At 51.4% G+C, this 20,719-nt stretch overlaps 1 protein-coding gene across 6 annotated transcripts in view; it reads left to right on the top strand.

Annotated features, from left to right (window-relative positions):
• The window catches only part of Tnrc18 (trinucleotide repeat containing 18), a 91,907-nt gene that overhangs the window by 45,689 nt on the left and 25,499 nt on the right, over positions 1 to 20,719 (top strand). For 3 of the 6 annotated variants that reach the window (XM_013120450.3, XM_013120448.3, XM_005079961.4), the window contains 7 exons: positions 4,548 to 4,723; positions 5,482 to 5,618; positions 5,767 to 5,895; positions 7,690 to 7,861; positions 10,620 to 10,980; positions 15,280 to 15,555; positions 20,017 to 20,268. In XM_013120450.3, the coding sequence (XP_012975904.1) occupies positions 4,548 to 4,723; positions 5,482 to 5,618; positions 5,767 to 5,895; positions 7,690 to 7,861; positions 10,620 to 10,980; positions 15,280 to 15,555; positions 20,017 to 20,268 (1,503 nt within the window). Of the gene's footprint in view, positions 1 to 4,547; positions 4,724 to 5,481; positions 5,619 to 5,766; positions 5,896 to 7,689; positions 7,862 to 10,619; positions 10,981 to 15,279; positions 16,060 to 20,016; positions 20,269 to 20,719 lie in introns of those variants that run through there. The other 3 variants (XM_013120452.3, XM_013120451.3, XM_040751280.1) reach the window with 2 other exon arrangements.

Raw genomic sequence — 20,719 nt, 5'->3', positions numbered from 1 at the left:
AACGTAGCTCAGTTGGCAGAGTGCTTGCTTAGCATGCATGAAGTCTGAGTGTCCCATCCTTAGCACACTTGAACCAGGCATGCAATCCCCCCAACACTTGAGAGAGGGACGCAGGAGGATCCAGATTCATGTCATCTTTGGGTACACTGAGTGTGAGGCCGGGCTGTGCTGTGCTAGACCCTGCCACCCATGGGCAGAATTTATTTGCTTGTGGAACCACAGTTGAGCAACAATGAGGTAGCATTAGATACAGCGGGATGTGGGTACTTAAGTGTTCCTGTGCATGCCCAGGTGGTTCTAACTTTTTCCGCCTCCCACCTTCCCTGCTCTACTTTTCTCTCTGTTGACCTCATTTGCCAGGCTCCCTGCCCTCGCTGGTGCCTCCAGCAATCCCTCCCGTGCCTGTGGGCCTGCTCAGCTGGGCTGTCTTGTCTTTCCCAGAGCCCTAGTAAGATTCCTCATCATGGGCCCACTGGGTGGGGATCATGTCTTTTGCAATACAAAAGCCTGCAGCTGGGGGCCTGGGGAGACGGCACCAAGGGTATAAGGCACAGTAGGTTCCAAGCTAACCAGGACTACACAGTGAACCCTGTCTTTCAAAAAGAGGGGTGTTTTTGGACGGAAACCAGGTGAGACAATGAGGCCAAGAATTAGGGACTGAGAAAGCAACGTACAAGTGCAAGGACCTGAGTTCCGATCCCACAGAAGCATGTAAAGCTGCCTGAGGTAGTTCACTCTGTAATCCTAGAGCCCTTACTGAGTTCAAACCGCAGGATCCATGTAAAGCTGGCTATGGAAACATGTATCCAACGTTCCTTTGCTTTGACTACAAACTTGGGGGTAGAGTTAGAATTCCAGGAGTTCAGTGGCCTTTGAGCAGTGTACACACTAGAACAAACAAACAAAAAACCCTTCCTCAAACAAAGGGAGACAAGGATTGACACCTGACTTGGTGTCTGAACCTCTCTCACACATGTGAATTCTCTCTCTCTCTCTCTTTCTTTCTCACACACACACACACACACACACACACACACACACACACGAGAGAGAGAGAGAGAGAGAGAGAGAGAGAGAGAGAGAGAGAGAGAGAGAGAGAGAGGAGAGGAAAGTCCTGTTGTTCCTCCATGCTGGCCCCTGTTGCTTTTTGAGGAACCACTCTACTCACACTGCTAGAGATAACCCCCAGATCAAAGGCTGGCAGCGAGCAGCAGCTGAGCCCATCTCTAGGTCATCCCTAGTTGTGACAGCCATAAACTGGTTTATTTGTGTATTGGGATTGCTTGAATAATTTGCCAGCAACTGGGCCCCTTTGACTAGAGATTTTTTTTCCTCTCCCTCCCCTCCCCTCCCCTCCCTCCCTCCCTCCCTCCCTCCCTCCCTCCCTCCCTCCCTCCTTTTCTTTTCTTTTCTTTTCTTTTTTCTTTTCTTTTCTTTTCTTTTCTTTTCTTTTCTTTTGACAAGTAAGTAGCCTAGGCTGGCCTAGAATCTGCAGCAGTTCCCTTGCCTCATCCTCCCGAGTGCTGGGCTTGTAGGCATGCTGAAGACCCATCCAATCCTTCTCCTTTGGTTTGTAGACGTCTGACCTTTGCTGTCTTAAAGACTTTGACTTCCTCTGGAGGAAACCACCCATATTAGATTAGGGCCTACCTCATCCACCTCCATAGGAACCCTGTCTTCAAGGAAGGTCACACCCTGATGTGCTGATGGGGTGGGTTGGGGGTGTCACACACCTTCGGTACCAGCATTTGGGAGGCTGAGGCAGGCGACTCTCTTGCACTGGATTTCTGGGATTAGAATCTAATTAGCTAAATTAGGGGTTGCGACTGTACCAGTAAAGGCTGGCTTGGCATGTATCCCTGGGTAGCTTTGGATCAGGAGGCTGGTGGCACGGGGATGGACCTTGAAGTGACAGGGTGTGGTGGCAGTACCAGCCTGCTTCATTCTGAAGCCAGGGACCTGGTAGGTTCACTACCTCCTGGCCTTCATTTACCTAAGGATATATAAAATAAAGCCTGGGCCGGAGAGATGGCTCAGTCGTTAACGTCTGGGTTCATGACCAAAAAATTAAGAATAAAACCCACTGGCTGGGTGGCACAGGACTGTACTCCCTGCTTATGACCTGGGCATGAGGAATGAAAGCTCAAGGCCTGCCTGGGTTACATACAGAGTGAGTTCAAAGCCAGCCTGGAGGACTGTTACAGAGCAATGGAGTTCAAGGCTGGCCTGGACGTGATGATATGCTGTCTCAAACACAAAAAAGGAAGATAGTGGAGCTTAAGGTGGCTCAGTGTTTAAGAGCACCAGCTGCCCTTCCAGAGGGCCTGGCTTGGTTGCCAGCACCCATGAGAGCAGTTTACAACCACTGTAAGTACAGTTCAGGAGATGGCATGGTGGTACACACACTCTAATCTCAGCACTCAAGTTACAGAGGCAGGCAGATCTCTAGGATTCCTAGGCCAGCCTGGTCTACATAAAGAGTCAGCTTAAGTTATGTATCTCAAAACAAAAGAAAATTGAAAAGTTAAAAACTGGGGAAAAAAATGAAATAAAAACCCAAACTGCTGATTTTCACTTAGAGATGTATTTTTGTGCCCTCTGGGATGTTGGCAGCGGCAAGTCTGGTTGTCACTGGTTCAGGAAAACACTGCTGACACCTAGTGGGAAAAGGCAGGGAAGACTTTGATTCAGCCAGTGTGACATGGGACAGCCCCCAGCCGAGGATTCCGCCCACCTTGGAACCAGGCTTCGAAGCCCTGGTTATTATATAAGTGCTGAGAGTATTCATGGCCTTCAGACATGGATGATTTTATGTTTTCGTCAAGCATGCTTGAATAGTACACAAAAATTTGGTTAACTTTTAGATCAAAGAGAAAAATGTCGATTTGAAAATGAAGAGGACCAGTGAGGTGGTTCAGAAAGTAAGGGGCTTGCCGCTAAGCCTGAGACCCTGAGTTTGATTCCTTAGAACTCAGGATAGAAGAGAGAACCAGTTTCTGAAAGTTGTTCTTTGACCTCCATATACTATGTGTATGTAGCACATTCTCTGTCTCTTTGTCTCTCTCTCCCCCTTCCCCCCTCTAATTCTAGCACTAGGAAGGCTAGGAAGAGGGTTTTGATTTGAAGCAGCCTAGACAAGACCAGACATGTAGCTTTAGGAACACTGGAACTATTAACATGTGTTCCTGTGCTGGGCTTTACATGCATTCTGGGGATTTGAACTCAGTGCTTCACAATTGCCCAGCAAGCACTTTTCTCAGATATTTCCCTAGACCAGGTTGTAGTTTTTATTTCTCTTTCTTTTGTTTGTTTATTTATTGATTGATTTTATTATTATTAGTTTTTCTGAGACAGGCTTTCACTATGTACTCTTGGCTGACCTGGAACTCTTTATGTAGACCAGGCTGGCCCCAAACTTCTAGAGATCCACTTGCTTCTGTCTCCCAAATGCTGAGCTTAAGATGTGTGCTCATGCCTGGCCTTTTTTAAAAAATGTGTGTTATTTTTAAGTGTATGTTTGTATGTATACATGTGAATTTGACTGCCAAGGGCTTGGGTTCTCTGGAGCTGGAGTTACAGGTGACTGAACTGCCAGACGTGGGTGATGGGGCTTGAACTCAGATCCTCTGCAAAAGCAGCATACTCCCATACCTGCTTAGCTGTGTCTTTTTTTTGTGTTGTGCTCCCCCCCCCGGGTTTTTTGTTTGTTTGAAAGGAGGGAGGAGTCTATGTGGCCTGAGCTCAGTCCTTCTGCCCAAGCCATCTGAGTCCTGGGTGACAGGTATGAACCACACTGGTTCCCTGGACCTCTTTTTTCTTTTCTTTTTCCGAGACAGTGTTTCTCTGTATTGTTTTGGAGGCTGGCCTGGAACTCACTCTGTAGACCAGGCTGGCCTCGAACTCACAGAGATCCACCTGCCTCTGCCTCCCGAGTGCTGGGATTAAAGGCATGCACCCCCACCCCCGGGCTCCTGGACCTGCTTTCTTTTTTGGGGGGGAGGGTTTGAGACAGGGCTTCTCTGTGGCTTTGGAGGCTGTCCTGGAACTAGCTCTTGTAGACCAGGCTGGCCTCGAACTCACAGAGATCCGCCTGCCTCTGCCTCCCAAGTGCTGGGATTAAAGGTGTGCGCCACCAACGCCCGGCTCTGGACCTGTTTTCTGATGTGGGAAACAGCATATTTGCCAATGAGAAATTTAAGTGGACAACACTCATGGGGATGGATACCCAATGTCCTGGGAAGGAGCCTCTGCCAGCCTTCTTTGGTCACTCTGATGTATTCCTGGCCTTTCACACACACGGCGGGAACAGAACTGGTCCCCATCCCGGGTCTGAGTCTACTCATGTCTTCGACACTGTGTCCTACTTCTCAGGCTGGGTTCAGTCCGGTGGATCACAGTGTGTGCGGTGTGTGGCCACAGTTGAGCCAGGGCTGACTGAAGTTTCTGAGTTTGGTCTAGTCTCAGGATGGCTGGTTGGGTGGGTGCAGCCATCTTACCAGTGGTCCAGGTCCCTCTGACTGACTGACTTGTCCCCCTCGCTTCCCCAGGTGCAGAGCCAAACCTGGTGGTGCGACCCTCTCTGGAGAGTCTGCTGGCGGCCAGCAGCCACATGCTGAAGGAAGTGCTAGACAGCCCCTTCTCAGACCCACTCAAGAACTTGCGGCTCCCGCGTGAGCTGAACGCCAACAAAAAATACAGCTGGATGCAAAAGAAGGAGGAACGGGTGAGACCTGGTGGCCTCTTCCTCCTGCAGACCTGAGAGGTCCAGGCTGGGGGGTGGGAGTCTCACTGGCCATCCTTCACCTTTTGCCATGTGGACTGCGGTGGGTCGTTGGCCCCTCTCTTGGCTTTGGCGTGTTCTTTGGGTGTAGTGATGAATTGGAATGAAAGCAGACTGGCAGTGAGGCCCGGGGCTACCCTTTGCTGCCTGTGTGGTCTCGGGTAGCTGCCGTCCACTGCAAGTGTGTAAATGACACACTTGTCCTCATTAAACCATGACTACAGCACAGGGCTTAGTCATGATGTCATCTTAAGTGTTGATACGACCTGACAAAGTTGGCCTTAGGGTGTCCTGAACATAGAGGAGAGGCAGGTCTGCGGAAAGTTGGGAATGGTGACAGAATAACCTGGCGTGATGGTTTATATTTGTAACCCCAACAATTGCAAGGCCGAGACGGGAAGATTGCCGAGAGTTCCAGGCCAGGCCAGGCCAGGCTACTTAATGGGTTTGAGCCCAGCACCTCATAAAGTGGACATGATGGTGCTCGCCTGTAGTCTCAGTACTCAGGAAGTAGAGGCAGGAAGATTAAAAGGTCAAGGTCATCCTTGACTACATACTGAGTTTGGGGCCAGCCTGAGCTACATGAGACACTGTCTCTAAAATCCAACTAAAAGATGGGACAGCAGTGTCTGACAAAGGGGCAGGTATCAGCGACATCAGCAGCCTCATTTGTCTGCCCCTCCTTCGGGTCCTCCCTCCAGATGTTTGCCATGAAGTCTTCTCTGGAAGACATGGATGCTCTGGAGCTGGACTTCCGGATGCGCCTGGCAGAGGTCCAGCGGCGGTACAAAGAGAAACAGCGGGAGCTGGTCAAGCTCCAGCGACGCCGTGATTCGGGGTGAGTGTCTCCCAGCTTGCACCCCATCCTCGACATCTGGTTGGTAGGTCGACTGTGGTAGTCGTCAGGTGTGTGCGTGGACCCAAGTGCCCCACTCCGCGCCCCGCCCATCCCAGGTTCCCAGCCGAGCCTGTGAATTCTTTTTAAGGGACAGGCACGAGGATGCCCATAGAAGCATGGCACGCAGAGGCCCTGGCAGGCCGCGGAAACGGACCCACACCCCGAGCGCCCTGTCGCCCCCCTGCAAGAGAGGGAAGAGCCACAGCGGTAGCGGAAAGTAAGGCTGGCCCCTGGGTGCATCGGGGACTGACTGGTACCCAGCTCGGAGGGAGGAGCAGGGACCCCCTCTAAGGTGCCCACCACTGGGCGCCAGGGGACCTGGTAGTGCCTGGTGCTCTGATACCTGAACGGCAGCTCCCAGGGAGCCCGGAGTGCTGCCCAGTCCAGGAGGGTAAGCAAAGAGAATGAATGGAAAGATCATCAGTGACTTAACTCTCACCCGAACACTTGGCCCCGCCTTCCTGCCCCACCCACGTCTTCACCACCAGAGACTAATTCTTCCATGGTCCTCCCTGAGGAAGTACCACTTCAACTCCAGCCTTCTAGGACAGGCTGACTATATCCTTGTCCTGTTGGGATCCCACAGGAGATTAGGGCTGCTCCCTGGGGACAAGGTCCTCTTGGGTGGCACTGCAGCCATTTCAGAGGGCTCCTCCTGAGGTTGTCCTTTTTTTTTGAGACAGGGTTTCTCTGTGCAGCCCCGGCTGTCCTGGCACTTGCTCTGTAGATCAGGCCGGCCTCAAACTCAGAGATCCATCTGCCTCTGCCTCCCAAGCTCTGGTATTAAAGATGTGTGCCACCAATGCCCGGCCTGAGGTTGTCTTGAATGCTGGCTGGGATGAGGACGCTTTCTCTCCAGGGCCTGGCTTCTGTACAGATGGGCTCCGGCCTCCCCATGTACCTGTAAACGGGCCAAATGAAGTCCGTTGAGGAAAGGGGTTGTACAACTTTCCTTGTTGGCAAGCATGGGCGGGCAGATACTACTTTGGTCAGTGATTGGAAACAAAAAGGAGTGTGTAGGGCTTGGAGTGGCCACAGGCAAGGCAGCAGAATGTTCATGGTCCTGCTCATGAGAAAATGGCCTCCATCTTGCCACATCTTACATTTAACTGTTGGAGGTTCCTGACTAGAAAAGGAACAGAAATGAAGATGTCTGTCACAGCCACAGAAGAGGATAGAGGAGAGGCTATAGAGAAATAGATAAAGCAGCTAGGACCACCAGCGATGCAGGCCTAGTGATCAGGAGCGTTACCATTATGCTGACTTCTTGCTCTGAGTCCCAGCTCCACCACTTCTGTGACGTTGGGCCTAAGGTCAGCTTTTCCGAGTGTCCAGTCTCTGTTCCCTCACATATTTACAAGACAGTCACGCCGCAGCACTGGGGATAGTGTAGTGGTAGAGCCATTGCCTGGCACACGAAGCCCTGGGTTCACCCCATGCCAAGGTGTGGTGGCCCATGCCTGTCACCCCAGCATTTGGGAGTCAGGCAGGTTCACGAATTGAGAAACACTCTGTGTCCCTGCTCTCCAAAAAAGGGGGCCCAGTGCAGGGCTCTCCCTTCATGCCAGCGTTTGATATACTCTCCCCTCCCATCCTGGTAGATTTCCTTAGTCTTTTCTGACCTTTGCTCTTGGGGCAATTTTGGTATAGATATGTCTTATTGGTCTGTCTGTCTGTCCGTGTGTGTGTGTGTGTGTGTGCGCGTGCGTGCGTGCCTGCCTGCCTGTCTGCCTGCCTGCCTGCCTGCCTGCCTGCCTGTCTGTCTGTCTGTCTGAAACCACATAAGGGAGAGGCTGAGGAGGATGCTGACTTGAAGGTTTTTTCCCCTTCTCTCTCGTGCTTCATTTACCAGCACCCACCTGTCTTTCCATATTGGTCATTTTGGTATCCATCACTGTTTCTTTCCACATCTGTAGCCCAACCCTTGAGGGCCACATGGGTGGACGACCCCCTCCCTTTGAGCGTGGCCTGGCTGAGGTGTACTGACCCCCACGGTGTGTTTGGCTTTCAGGCTGAGCAGCAAGTCCCTGCTGACGTCAGATGACTACGAGCTGGGAACCGGAATGAGGAAGAGACACAAGGGGCCTGAGGAGGACCAAGGTGCCCTCATTGGCATGGGGAGAGCCCGGAGCAGGAACCAGAGCTGGGACGATCACGAATCCTCATCTGACTTCATGAATCAGGTCAGTAAACTCAGTCGTATAGACTCACTGGGACACAGTCCTCAGCTTGGAGGGCTGGCGGTCACACCAGAGACAGTGAACCTTCGAGATGGAGGGCTGTTGGTCCCTACTGCTACAGAGAAACTGTTAGAAAAGGAAGACAAGGCCCGGCAAAGGAACAGGAGCCCGAGGTAGGGCTACAAGCTATGTCAGTTTGTGTGCACTGAGACGGTGCTTAAGCAAGCGGGAGGGTAGATCACAAGTGCGTAACCAAATAGTGGTTACTCCGTTGTTTAGCAGAGTAATGGTTTAATGAGCACCTTGGGCTCGATGCCATTGTGACTCAGTCTGAGTTCTCCGGGGGTAATTTCTCATTTCAGCAGAGCCTTGAGACCTTGCACTTACGGACCCTGCTTGTGAATGCTAATGTGTCTCCTCATTAAGCCTTGTGGGAAGAGAGTGTTTTGATTGGTTTTTGTCATCACATAAAGGGGCCGCATGGGGAAGATAGTCAGGTTGGGGCTGTGGACGTGGCTCAGTGGGTAAAGCACTTGACAGTCAAGTGTGGCGACTGGAGTTCAGATCCCTAAAGCCCACGCACAGCTGGGTGGGCATGGTGGTTGGTCTGTAATTCCCGATCTTGGAAATGTCACTGGGGCAAGCTGACTGTTGAGACCAGCCGGAACAGTCACCTCTGGGTTCAGTCCTAGCTTGAGTAAGTAGAGAGTGAAGGAGGAAGATACCGTCTGTCACCTTCCACCTGCATTCAAATGCATGTGTGGACCCTTACATACAACATGCATGCCATACACACATACATATGCAAAAAAATACCTTAAAAAGGTATCGGGGTGGTGTGCAGAGACAGGCAGATCTCTGGACTTGGAGTCCAGTCTGGTTTACATAACAAGTTCAGAGCAACCAGGGCTTTATAGTGAGACCCTATCTCAGGAAAAGAAAATCAAAATAAATAAAATTCTACCTCTTTAATCCCAACACTTGGGAGGCAGAGGCAGAGGCAGGTGGATCTCTGAGTTCAAGGCCAGCCTGGTCTACAGAGCTGGTTCCAGGACAGCCAGGGCTACACAAAGAAACCCTATCTTGAAAAAGAAAACAGCAACCAAACAACAAATAAGTAGATAAATAAATAAATCAAGCCGGGCGTTGGTGGCGCATGCCTTTAATCCCAGCACTCAGGAGGCAGAGGCAGGTGGATCTCTGTGAGTATGAGACCAGCCTGGTCTACAAGAGCTAGTTCCAGGACAGTCTCCAAAGCCACAGAGAAACCCTGTCTTGAAAAACCAGAAATAAATAAACAAATAAATAAAAATAAATAAAAGCATGAAGAAATTGCCAGTTTTTTGAGCACCAGGATCTCTTTTCCTCTCAGGTGAGAAATGCTTTTGTTAATTGCCTTAACAATGCTGTCCCAAACTCCCCAGCCCTCTGCAAATGCTACCTGATTAAAAATATATATAGCCAGTGCCCTGAAATGGCAGAGCATTAATGCCTTTGAAGCTGCGCATTTCATTTCAACAAATGACTACCGTTGGCAATAGACGTGCAAGGAGAAATTTAATCTGTGAAATCACTAATCAGTCTCCCTGGTCTAGGCATCCAAGGCACACTCCAGCCGTTTTCTTGGCAGCTCTGACCCGTTTACTTGGACAGGCTGGTTTCGGCTGAGCAGCAGCCTCCGGCAGCTGCTGTGGGAGGCTGAGATGGTAGAGCAGATCTGCTGTGCTCTGGGCTCAGTTTCCAGCCTTGGCTCTCGTCGCTGCATCCAGCTACCTTCTCCCGCCCATCTGTAGCCCTGTTTTCTCAAAGTTCTTTCTATAGGCGCTCCCAGACAGGCCTGTGGAAAGCCAGGATGGGAAAAGTGTTGCCAGCTAGAACTGTTACCATGGTAACGGCTTTTAATAAGTGATTACCAGGCTAGGCATCTTAAAATTTTTTTTTTAAATTTTATGTGCACGTTTGTCTATGCATGGCATAGGCTCACTGTCCATGGAGATCAGGAGAGAATGTTGGATCTCCTGGAACTAGAGTCACAGACAGTTGTGAGCAGCCTTGTGGGTGCTGGGAATTGAACCTAGGAGCTCTGGAAGAGCAGCCAGTACACTGAACCATGGAGTTACCTCTCCAGCTCCCAGTCTAGGCATTTTTAATAAGTGTTTTATTTGTTGCATTTATTTATAAAAAGATTTATTTCTGTTGTTTTTAAATATGTGGCTATGTGTGTACATTAGTGCAGATAGATGCCCATAGCATCCAGAAGAGAGTATTATATCCCCTGGAGCTGGAGTTACAGGAGGTTGTGTTGGGAACTAATGTGGGTCCTTTGCAAGAATATTACAGGATCTCTCTAATGTCTTACTTTATTTGTATGTGTGTGCATGCGCGTGTGCGCGTGAGGGCACATGCCTGTGTGTGTGTGTTAGGTATGTGTGAAGGTCAGAATCTATTTTCTACATTATGTAGGTTCTAGGGAATTGAGCTCAGGTCCTCAGACTTGGCGACAGCTACCATTACCTGCTGAGCTGTCTCACTGGTCTGAATCAATGTTTTATGGACCTTACCCTGGTTATCTTCATAGTAGCCTAGTGATAGACACAGATAGCCTGTTTTAGATGGAAGGACTGGGGACAAGTTAAGCAATTTCCCAAGAGTCTAGAGGACACAGGACAGGCGTTAGCCCCTGCCATGAGCATTGTGACCCCAGACTCACTATCCTATTTGGCCGTATGTTTTACTCTGTGACCCAACCTTCCTTCCCCAGCTAAAGATTAAGAAGAAGAAGATGGCGAGCGACCAAGAGCAATTGGCAAGCAAGCTAGACAGAGCCCTGTCCCTCACAAAACAAGACAAGCTAAAGTCGCCCTTCAAGTTTTCCGACAGTCCTGGGGGAAAGTCGAAAGCTAGTGGGACCTGTGGCAGGTTCTTGACAGCATATGACAGCCTGCTGTGCAAGGACAGGAAAGTGCTGGCCAAAGGCCTCGGCTTGTCTCTGAAGCCCTCCCAAGAAGGTAAACACAAGAGGGCTGCCAAAGCCAGGAAGATGGAGGGGGGCTTCAAGGCCAGAGGCCAACCCAAGCCCACCCATTCTCCATTCGCCTCGGAAGTGAGCAGTCACTCCTACAGTAAGTATTGCCTTCAGCGCCACCCCGCACCGTCAGCGCTTAATCTACATTATCCCTAACCTTTCTTGCACTCCTCCGAGGGACTTCAGGGTATGTGGGAACATTGCACTGTGCCTGAAGCCAGATGGATGTCCCCATAGCGGAAATGCCAGTGAATGGCAGGTGTGGTATTGGACAGGCACTTGTGATTGGTAAAAGTGGGTGTTAGTGTCTCACCTTGCACCTTGGAGTTTGTAGACACTCAGCCTAGAGTGTAAGTGGTGATGCACTCCATTGCCTGCAGGAAGTTTGTCCTTTATGCCGGGCAGAAGTGCAGCCATGGGTGGTGGAACGGGTTATGGAGGGATTGGGAGGTGAGTGTGGGCCTAAGTGCGAAGAGACAAACTGGGACAAACGGTCCTGTTTGAGCTGCTTGCCCGTGACAGCTCACCGCCTTGCCTGGATGTTGCCTTGCCTACTGCTACAGCCATGTGTGACTAAGGAGCCAAGGAGATGGAGCAGCCTGTGGGACCGAGGGATTGGCTCAGTTTTTATTGCATTTACATAGAGACTAGTCTCGTGGTTTGTCAGAGCAAGGCAGCACTCCTTGGCCTCTTGCGGGCCCTGGTCTTTTGCCTGCCGGGGGAATTGGGTGCTCACTCATTCTGTACGGATGAGTACCTGATGTCCAAGACAGACAGGCACTAAGGGTGCAGGCTTCAGAAGGCAGGAGGGACTTCTCCATCCAGTCCCATGTCACAGGTTTGCACTGGCTGTCCTCAGGGTCTTCTGTCAGATTCACTGTCTGAGACTCTGCTAGACTTTGGTTCCTGAGATATGTGTGTGTGACTGAAAAACAAAATCATATATTTCTTCCCCCCCTTTTTGCTGGTAGTGCTGAGAAGTCGATGTAGGATCTGATGCTTGCCAGACAGGAGCAAGACCCCAGCCCTGATTTCCGACTCACTGTATCTCCATCTTACGTCTCCCTCCGCTTTCCCTCATTACGGGGTCTCTTTATGTAGCCTTTGCTGGTCTTTACAGTGTGTATATCCCAAGCTAACTTTGAATTTTTTTAAGTATGTATGTATGTATTATGTATGTATGTATGTAATTTATTATGTCTGCAGTGCTCTGCCTATATGCATCCCTGCATGCCAGAAGAGGGCACCAGATCTCATTATGGATGGTTGTGAGCCACCATGTGGTTGCTGGGAATTGAACTCAGGATCTCTGGAAGAGCAGCCAGTGCTCTTAACCTCTGAGCCATCTCTCCAAGCTTCTGACTTGATTTTCAATCCTCCCACCTCCACCACCTGAATGCTGGGATTATAGACATGTGCCACTGTGCTCTGCTTGCTTAACGTGCTTGTTTGTTTGTTTGTTTGTTTTCTTTTAGCTGGGCAGTGGTGGTACACAACTTTCATCCCAGCACTCAGGAGGCAAAGGCAGGCGGTCTCTGAGTTTGAGGCCAGCCTGGTCAACAGAGCAAGTTCCCAGACAGTCAGAGTTACAGAGAAATTTTGTCTCAAAAAACAAAACAAAAATATTTTCTTTGTGTGTGTGTGTGTGTGTGTGTGTGTGTGTGTGTGTGTGTGTGTGTGCTCGCTCGCTCGCTCGCTCATGGGTGCTTGTCCTTGGAGGTCAGAAGAGGACTTTGGGTTCCCTAGATCTGGAGTTACAGGCAGTTGTGAGCCACCGTGTGATGCTCAAAAGAGAACCTGGGTTCTCTGGAAGTGCTCTTAACCACTGAGCCATCTCTCCAGCCTAGTGTTTCCTTCCTTCCTTCCTTCCTTCCTTCCTTCCTTCCTTCCTTCCTTCCTTCCTTCCTTCCTTCCTCCTGTCCTTCCTTCCTTCCTCCTGTCCTTCCTTCCTTCCTCCTGTCCTTCCTTCCTCCTGTCCTTCCTTCCTTCCTCCTATCCTTCCTTCTTTCCTTCCTCCTATCCTTCCTTCCTTCCTCCTATTCTTCCTTCCTTCCTTCTCTCTCCTCCCCTTCTCTCCCTCCCTCTCTTCCTGCCTCCCTTTTTGAAGATAGGGTCTCTCTATGTAGCCTTGGTGGGCCTAGAATTCACTGTGTAAATAAGGCTGGCCTTGACTCACAAGCTCTCTCTGCTTCTGCCCTGAGTTCTGGGGCTAAGGCACGCAAGTTTTAAACTCGCATCGTCTATGGGCTTTGGAGTTCAGGCATTGCCGTGGTTTTCCTGGCGTGTAGTCTGCCTTGAGTCTGCAGGGAGGTGATGTTGCGCCTGCCACAGGGTTAAGTTGCTGCTTTGTGTGAAGCACGGCTTTTTGTTGTCTTTGACCTGCGGGTCCCCAGGACTGATGCTCCAATGGGTGTGAGATCTGCACGTCCCTCAGCCTTGTGCACCGTAAACGTGTTGGATGGTATTAGCTCAGTGCTCCTCACAGCCAAATGGTATGATCACTTAGGTCCCTGCTCACAAACAGGTACAAGGAGAGGAGGACTGTGGAAGATTTGTGGCAGAAAGTGGAAGACAGTGGTGGCCTCTTGGCCTACCAGTTGGGGTTGGAGGACAGGAATTCTTATGGGAGGTTAAGTATCTGTGGCCTTGGAAGGACCAAGTTAAAACACATGAGAGGGGCTGATGGTGTAGTTAGTGTGTAGCAGCACTCACTATGCAAGCTTACCAACTGAGCTCTCTCTCTCTCTCTCTCTCTCTCTCTCTCTCTCTCTCTCTCTCTCTCTCTCTCTCTCTCTCTCTCTCTCTCTCTCTCTCTCTCTCTCTCTCTCTCTCTCTCTCTCTCTCTCTCTCTCTCTCTCTCACACACACACACACACACACACACACACACGAGTTATGGCAGAAGACTGGTGATTTGGTTTGATGGGATTTGACATCCTCCACCAGACTCAGTGGACCACCTGAAGTTGAGGTTCCCCTTTGTGGTGGAAAGTGGAACTTATCAGTATAGCAGCTTTAGGGATACCCCGTGCCCCTGCGTGCTTCTCTTGGACCTGAAGACGTTAGGCGCTGCCAGGCTGTAACTGTGTGTGTTCATGTTCATCTTGTTCGGCGTGGGTTTTTAGCAGATCAAGGGATTACTGTCTTGGCTGTGTGGCCCTTTCTTGTCTTGCTCAACAGCCCAGCAACAGTGTCAAATAGCTCAAGATGGTGTCTGTTTGGGTTGAAGTTGGAAGGGACCAGAGAGCCTCCTTTGTTGGGCTCTCTTCCCAACTGTGGCAACACCACCATGTGTTTAGATCAGAGACTTAGAGGAAGCCATTGACAGTAAGCCGGGCATCTGGCCCTCTGACGAGGGATGGGTGCGGGGAAGGGCGCTGGCTGAGGGATCACTCTGTGGTGAATGCCCTCACCTGCAACCCATTTCAGTGTGCTGTTGCTGTGAATCGGAACAAGGAGCTGGCAAGAGATACATAGGGTTGGTCCTTGCCAGCTGTGTCCTCCCCTTAAAAAGCCACTGGGCTGTGCGTGCCACGTGTAGGGTGGACATGAACCACATGCTTCTTTCTGGACAGTAGAAACTGTAGGGTTCTTACTCAGAATTGTGCTCAGATGTCATTGCCCCCAGCCCTCATACTCAGTGGATGTCCCCAAGGTGGGTGACACCAGCAGAGAGAGCAAAGGGCCTGGGCTGCCTCACTGGGCAATCCAAGCTGTTCATGACAGATTAGAGGAGAGCTGGGGTGACCCACATGCCCGGGCTTGTGGACAGTTGGCACTTGGTCATATCACATTTCTGTGTTCAGGCCACTGACAGGACAGAAAGACAGCAGCTCCCTCCCTGTACTCTACAGCTTACCTGTATTAAAACTTACTTCTGAAGGCTGGGAAGAAAGCTCAGTGGGGAAAGTACTTGTGCAAGCAAGGGAATGCAATAGTCCCCACATAGACGACCAGTGTAATGGTGTGTGCTTGTGATACCAGTGCTGGGCAGGCGTAGGCAAGGAGGTCATCTGGGGCCTCTGTCCAGCCAGCCTAGCCTACTCGAAGAACAAGGTGAGGCCAGTGAGATGGATAAAAGGCACTTGCTACCAAGCCTGGCTACATGCGTTCAATCCCCTGGACCCATAGGTAGAGGGAGAGAACTGATTCCCACAGGCTGTCCTCTGATACATACATGCCCCCACACATAAACACACATACACAAGAAACTAAAGTACAGCAGTTTTCTTTTTTTTTAAAGGTGGCAGGAACTTGAGGATCCAGGGTCAAGGTTGACCTCTGGTTCCAATACTCACACATACATGCACATGTGCCCTACACACACACACACACACACAGAGCACACGCATACACACAAAATAAAATAAAAAAATAAAACCTACTTTGACTGCAGATACGGACTCAGATGAAGATGATGAAGACTTCTTGAAGAACGAGTGGTCTGCCCAAGGCCCCTCTAGCTCCAAACTGACCTCATCCCTCCTGTGTGGCATGGTGACCAAGAACAGCCAGCCAGCCACAGGCCCTAAGCTGACCAAGAGGAGCCTGGCAGGCCCCCGGACTTTGAAACCCAAGGCGGCCACCGGCAGGAAGCAGTCCTTTTGTTTGCTGCTCCGAGAGGCCCACTCCTCCCTCAGCGACTCTTCCGAGGAGGACTCCTTTGATCAAGGTTACTAGCGCCAAACACAAAATAACCTTCCATGTTTTTAGAGCGAGAGTGAGTGGGAGAGAGCGAGGAAGCGAGCGTTCGAGTGTGTGCACACAGCAGGGATGGCTGTCGCCGTCTAGGTTTTTGGCAGCGTAGTCTGCCTTATCCGCCTATATTTTTTGTGTTCGCTTTTTATCTTTACTTAAACTTGTGATAGCACCACTGGCCACCCCTTAGGGAGCTCTTACACGGACTTGTTTTTAGTCTCCCGGAATTTCTCTCCCTCCTCTTGCTGCACTCCACTGGCCCTCCCCAAGGGTCTCCCCTCCCCCAATCCCGAAGCCTAACCTTGCCCTCCCCCAAACCCCCAGGCCGGCCTGGGCTTTCTCTTGGCATGAGCCTGGCGGAGGCTTGCCCAAGGAGCATTTTGTAAAAACGGACTTCTTGTGTGGGCGTGTGACTTGATGTTTGTACTGCGATTTTGGTAATGCCAAGCTTTATTAAACATACCGAGTTCATTTTTAACTAAACTGTGTGCCTCGTTTCTCTTGCTATGTCCTTAACTAGACATTAGGTTGCCATTTCCCCTTCATTCATTCCTCCTCCTCCCTCCTCTCTTCCCGTTCCTTCTCCCTACTCCAGAAGCCATAGACATGGGTGGACTGCTTTTCTGTTATTCAAATATCCCTGGTATCTTTGGCATCCATTCCATTTTTCAGGTGTACAGTCAAGTGTTGTTTCATCTATCTGTTTTTTTGTTTTTGTTTTTTTTCCTTTTATGCTGCTTGTCTGTGTTTTATTTTTCTGGAAGCTTCTGCTACTACCCACCAGTGGTTTAAAAAAAAAAAAAGCAAGAACAACAATTACCTTACCAATACTTGTTTGCTAACACATATTTCTGTTTTGAAGGGCATGCGGGCAGCACAGAGTCAAGGCTTTTGGCCATCTCGTTGATTTTTGTTTTCTTTTTTGTTTTCCTTGTTCGATTTGAAATCGTTGGCTTGGTTGCCACGTTGAAGGTCAAAAATGGTCTTCCTTGGAGGTTGCTGGCCTCAAGTCCACACCAAAGAATATTCTGGCTCCCGCTTTTCCAACATCAGAGTTGTAGCCTGCAGTTAGAAATTTCAGAGCCCTCAGGCCCTTCAATCAGAAAATGTCCCTGACTAGGGGCTGCTTCAGGGTAAACTCCTTTTAGAGCTAGAGCAACACGTTGCCCATTACCCAGTATAGCCCCAGATGTGTGGGGGGGGGGTCATAGGAGGGTCTACCCTGGGGCCAGGATTCCATCCCTGTCTTCCTGCTCAGCTCCCCCCCCCCCCCACCTGCCTTCCAGATTGGCAGAGATGGGTTTTGGGTTGGCTGAGTGATGGCACAGAAGAGCCTGGTGCCTTATGGGGCTGTCCCTGAAGTATCTGAGCCAAGACAGCCTGGGCTGCAAAGACAGTCTGCCTGTCCTGTCACAGGCCTCCTCTCCCTGGTCTTCTGTGGATGAGACTGATTGGCCCCTTACTCCCTCCCTGTGACTTGGGGTTGGGTACCTCTGCCCTTCCCTACAAGCCTTTAAAGTCAGGGTCCCAGCCCCAAAGTTTTTGAGCCCTTCCTGCCCCACCACAGACCACACAGAGGCAGGTATCCCGGTCTCCTGGACAGTGCCGAGGGACCACACATAGCCCAGACAGGATTTGGGGGGGGGTGAGGGCCACCTTGCCCCTGACATTCAGAGCAAAACCAGCTGGTGAGGTCTCAGAAAGGGATATTTGGGTAATAGGACCTTCCTGCCCCTTTGGTACTAAAACATTAATTGGCGTGGCTTTTCTAGTATGTCTGCTTTCTCCTCCCAGCAGCTTGACCATCCCTCCAACCCTTGACCCCTACCCATGATGCTTTGAGTGTCTGTTTTGGTCTCTCGCATTTGCTCTCACGCTGCACTTGGACGCAAAGCGAAGGCTGGGAGTAGGGCAGACGGCGTAGCGGGTTACTGAGTTTGAGTCCGAGCCTGGCTCGTTGCTCCGTAGGTAGGCAAAAACCATTTTCCTTCTCTATTCTCTGTTACTCCCCCCCTCGGGGTCTGCCCCCACCGGGATCGGCAGCAGCACTTCACTTTGGCCTTTATCAGGGACTTTTGGGAAGTCAAAGAACCCAACCCCTTGCCCTGAGCCAGGATTTTAAAAAATACCTATATTGACATTGAAGTCGCCCCCCCCCCCCCCTTCATGCCCTTGAGAGTCTTTGTTGGGACCTTTCTCCCCCTCTACCCTTGGCAAGCTCTGTGGATCCAGGTATAGACAACTCCAGAAATTCTTGACACTACTTTCCCCTTCAAGGTCTCTCAGCTCTCCTTGTCCTCATAGACGCTGGTCCAACCAGACCAGACACTGCATGATCTTGACAAGCACCCCAGTTGTGAGGCCCACAGGACACCTCAGGATAATCCAGTTTTCCCTCTTGGGGAAAAATAAAAAATAAAAACACCTGTTCTGGACTTCTGCCTTCTGGAATGTTCTGCCACATACATACAAGTACTGAGACCAACCTGCTCCTGGCTTTCTGGGGTCTGACTGTGACTTTCAGAAACCCAGAGCAGGGATTCAAACTCGCCTCCCTGATGGTGATGCCTACTGCCCCACAATCCTAGGAAGAATGTTCTGGACTTGCAGTCTGCACAACGGAGCAGCCAGGACAGAGGGGGAGTTTTTAGAAAGGGAAATTCCCAGTCCTCATCCCAGCCAGCCACCTTCCCCATCCCCTGCCCACCCTACCCAAATTGGCCAACTCCAGGGAGGCCTGATGTGGGGTTTACCCAGGCGCTGCCGAAAAAGTCTGCCTACACTTAGCCTGCTTTGCCGCTGTGGCCCACTGGGGCGGAGACAGAACCATGTGACGTCGCAATGTGATTGATCGCAAGTGCGCACTGCCTGCCTGCCCCTGCCTGCCCCGCTGGCATCCCCAGCCTGCTTCATCCATCACTCTGGGGACACTCCCACCTCGCAGCCACTTAACCTCTCTCGCTCTCTCTTTCTCTCCCTCTCTCTGTCTGCTTCCCTCTCTCCAGCCCCTGTGCATACCCTCTTTAGCTATTCCCACTCCCTTCCCTCCTCTCCCGGCTGGCTGCCCCGGCAGAAACTAGGATTCCCTGCCCTGGGGAATAGGTGGGTTAGACCTCTACCCTCCGGCACTCCTGGTGCCGTCTGCAGTCACTCGTTCCTCTAACAAAGCAGGAAAAGCAGTGTTGGACCACCATGTCCCAACCCTCACATCTAAGATGTGTGTATCTTGTCATTGCCTCTTGGCCCTACTTGGGCGCCAGTGCACAAGCCCTTGAGGCATGTCAGGCCTGGTGCCACCTGCTCCCTGGTACCATTTCCCTTTGAAGGTCATAAGCCAGCCTGTACTTTAGGGTGTCCTCACTTTCGGGTTGGAGAATTTGGTTACATGCCTACAGTAGTTCAGAATTGCATTGTTTTCTGCCATCCCGTTGCCCAGCCTAGCAGGGGACACCAGCCCTTGAGCCAGAAGGCCAGTAGTTGCTGGGCTGAAGTTGTCTTCTTACCAGCAGAGAGCTGGACTGGACATCTTTATCCTGCACTGCTGCCTGAAGGCTCGACCTTGGGGGGGGTGGGGGGCTCACCTCCCTACTCCTGAATGGTCTGGTCTGCCCACTCCCAGGGCATTTGGAGCCCAGATCCATAGTTGACACTGTTTCTTTTTCTTTTTGAAACTGGGACTCACTATGTAGCCCAGGCTGGCTTTGAATTCACAATCCCCCTGCCTCAGCCTCAACGTTTGAATCACAGGCATGTGCCACCACACCAGGCCGTGCCACATGGGATCCTATGTGGACCTTCTTAACCAGGCTGGTGGGCTGGAGGGTCACCTCAGGCTCAGAGAGTCTCCCTGACGAGGGGAGTGTTAGATTTTAGCTCTGCTTAGGGATTTATCTACAAAGGTCCCCTAGTCTCCAGGAAGGAGAGATAAACTGCTTTCTGCCAACAGCCCCCCCCCCCCGCCCTTCCCCCTGACCTCTTCCTGTCCAAAATGCTATAGGCCCCTTGTCTAGATCCCTCAGCCTAAGCCCAGCCCTCCCTCTCCTTCTCTCCTCTGCCTCTCCGTTCTTTCCTGTTTCCTTCCTCAGCCTCCATGTCTATGTCGGGGCGTGTGTGCGTGTGTGTGGACCGTGACGAGCGCTGTCTCCTGTCTTTGTCTGTGTGTCTGTCCCCCCACCCACAGCACAGGTGCATGTTGGTGCTGCCCTCCCAGAAGCCCATCCCGACACCCAGAGCCTCCCCTCTCCCTTTCCCAGACCGCCCAGGCTGCCCCTGTGTGGCTTTGGGCCATGGGTGGGACTGTGGGCTGGTTCTGGACCCTCCCCCAGCGGCCCTTGGTGAGGACAGAGACTGGAGCCAGGGTGGGTGGTGGGAGGAGGTAGGGGCAGCTTGTGCCCAGGTCAGGGCCTTGATTTGTTCCTTGTTTTCTGCATGCCAGATGACAGCTCAGAAGAGGATGAGGAGGAAGAGCTGGAGGAGGAGGAGGACGAAGAGGAAGCCGTTGGTAGCTATAGGCTGGGTGCCGGGGAACAGGCCCTGTCGCCGAGCCTGGAGGAGAGCGGGCTGGGTCTGCTGGCTCGCTTTGCGGCCAGCGCCCTCCCCAGCCCTGTTGTGGGGCCACCCCTGTCTGTGGTGCAGCTGGAAGCTGAGCAGAAGGCCCGCAAGAAGGAGGAACGGCAGAGCTTGATGGGTGAGTGTCACTGGCTGTGAGGTGGGTACTATGGACCCATCACAAAGATGAGGAGACTGAGGCTCAGCGGTGGCTGGGAGGACTGGGTGGAGCTTGTGTCACCTGACTCAACCTTTACTAGAACAGAGGAGGGCTGATGTCCCTCTTGGGCTGTTAACCGTCTAGGATAGGGGCCCTTGGTCACGTAAGAATAGTTTTCTTCAGGTGGGCATTGGTGGCTCACACCTTTAATCCCAGCACTCTGGTAGCAGAGGCAGACGGATCTCTGTGAGTTCCAGGGCAGCCTGCAAAGCCACAGAGAAACCCTGTCACGAAAAACAAAAACAAACAAACAAAGAATAGCTTTCTTCACCTTCATGCTATCATTAAAGATACTGGTATCTTGAGGGTCTCCAGGAGCTCAGGGAAGGCCCTGACCCAGGCTTGGGGAGCAGAGGCCACTCTAGGCTAG

Source organism: Mesocricetus auratus, unplaced genomic scaffold (assembly GCF_017639785.1).
Source record: "Mesocricetus auratus isolate SY011 unplaced genomic scaffold, BCM_Maur_2.0 Super-Scaffold_100008, whole genome shotgun sequence".
In the NCBI taxonomy this organism is placed as follows: Eukaryota; Metazoa; Chordata; class Mammalia; order Rodentia; family Cricetidae; genus Mesocricetus; species Mesocricetus auratus.
Note: the sequence above shows the minus strand (reverse complement) of the source record. Positions and strands in the feature narration are given on the sequence as shown.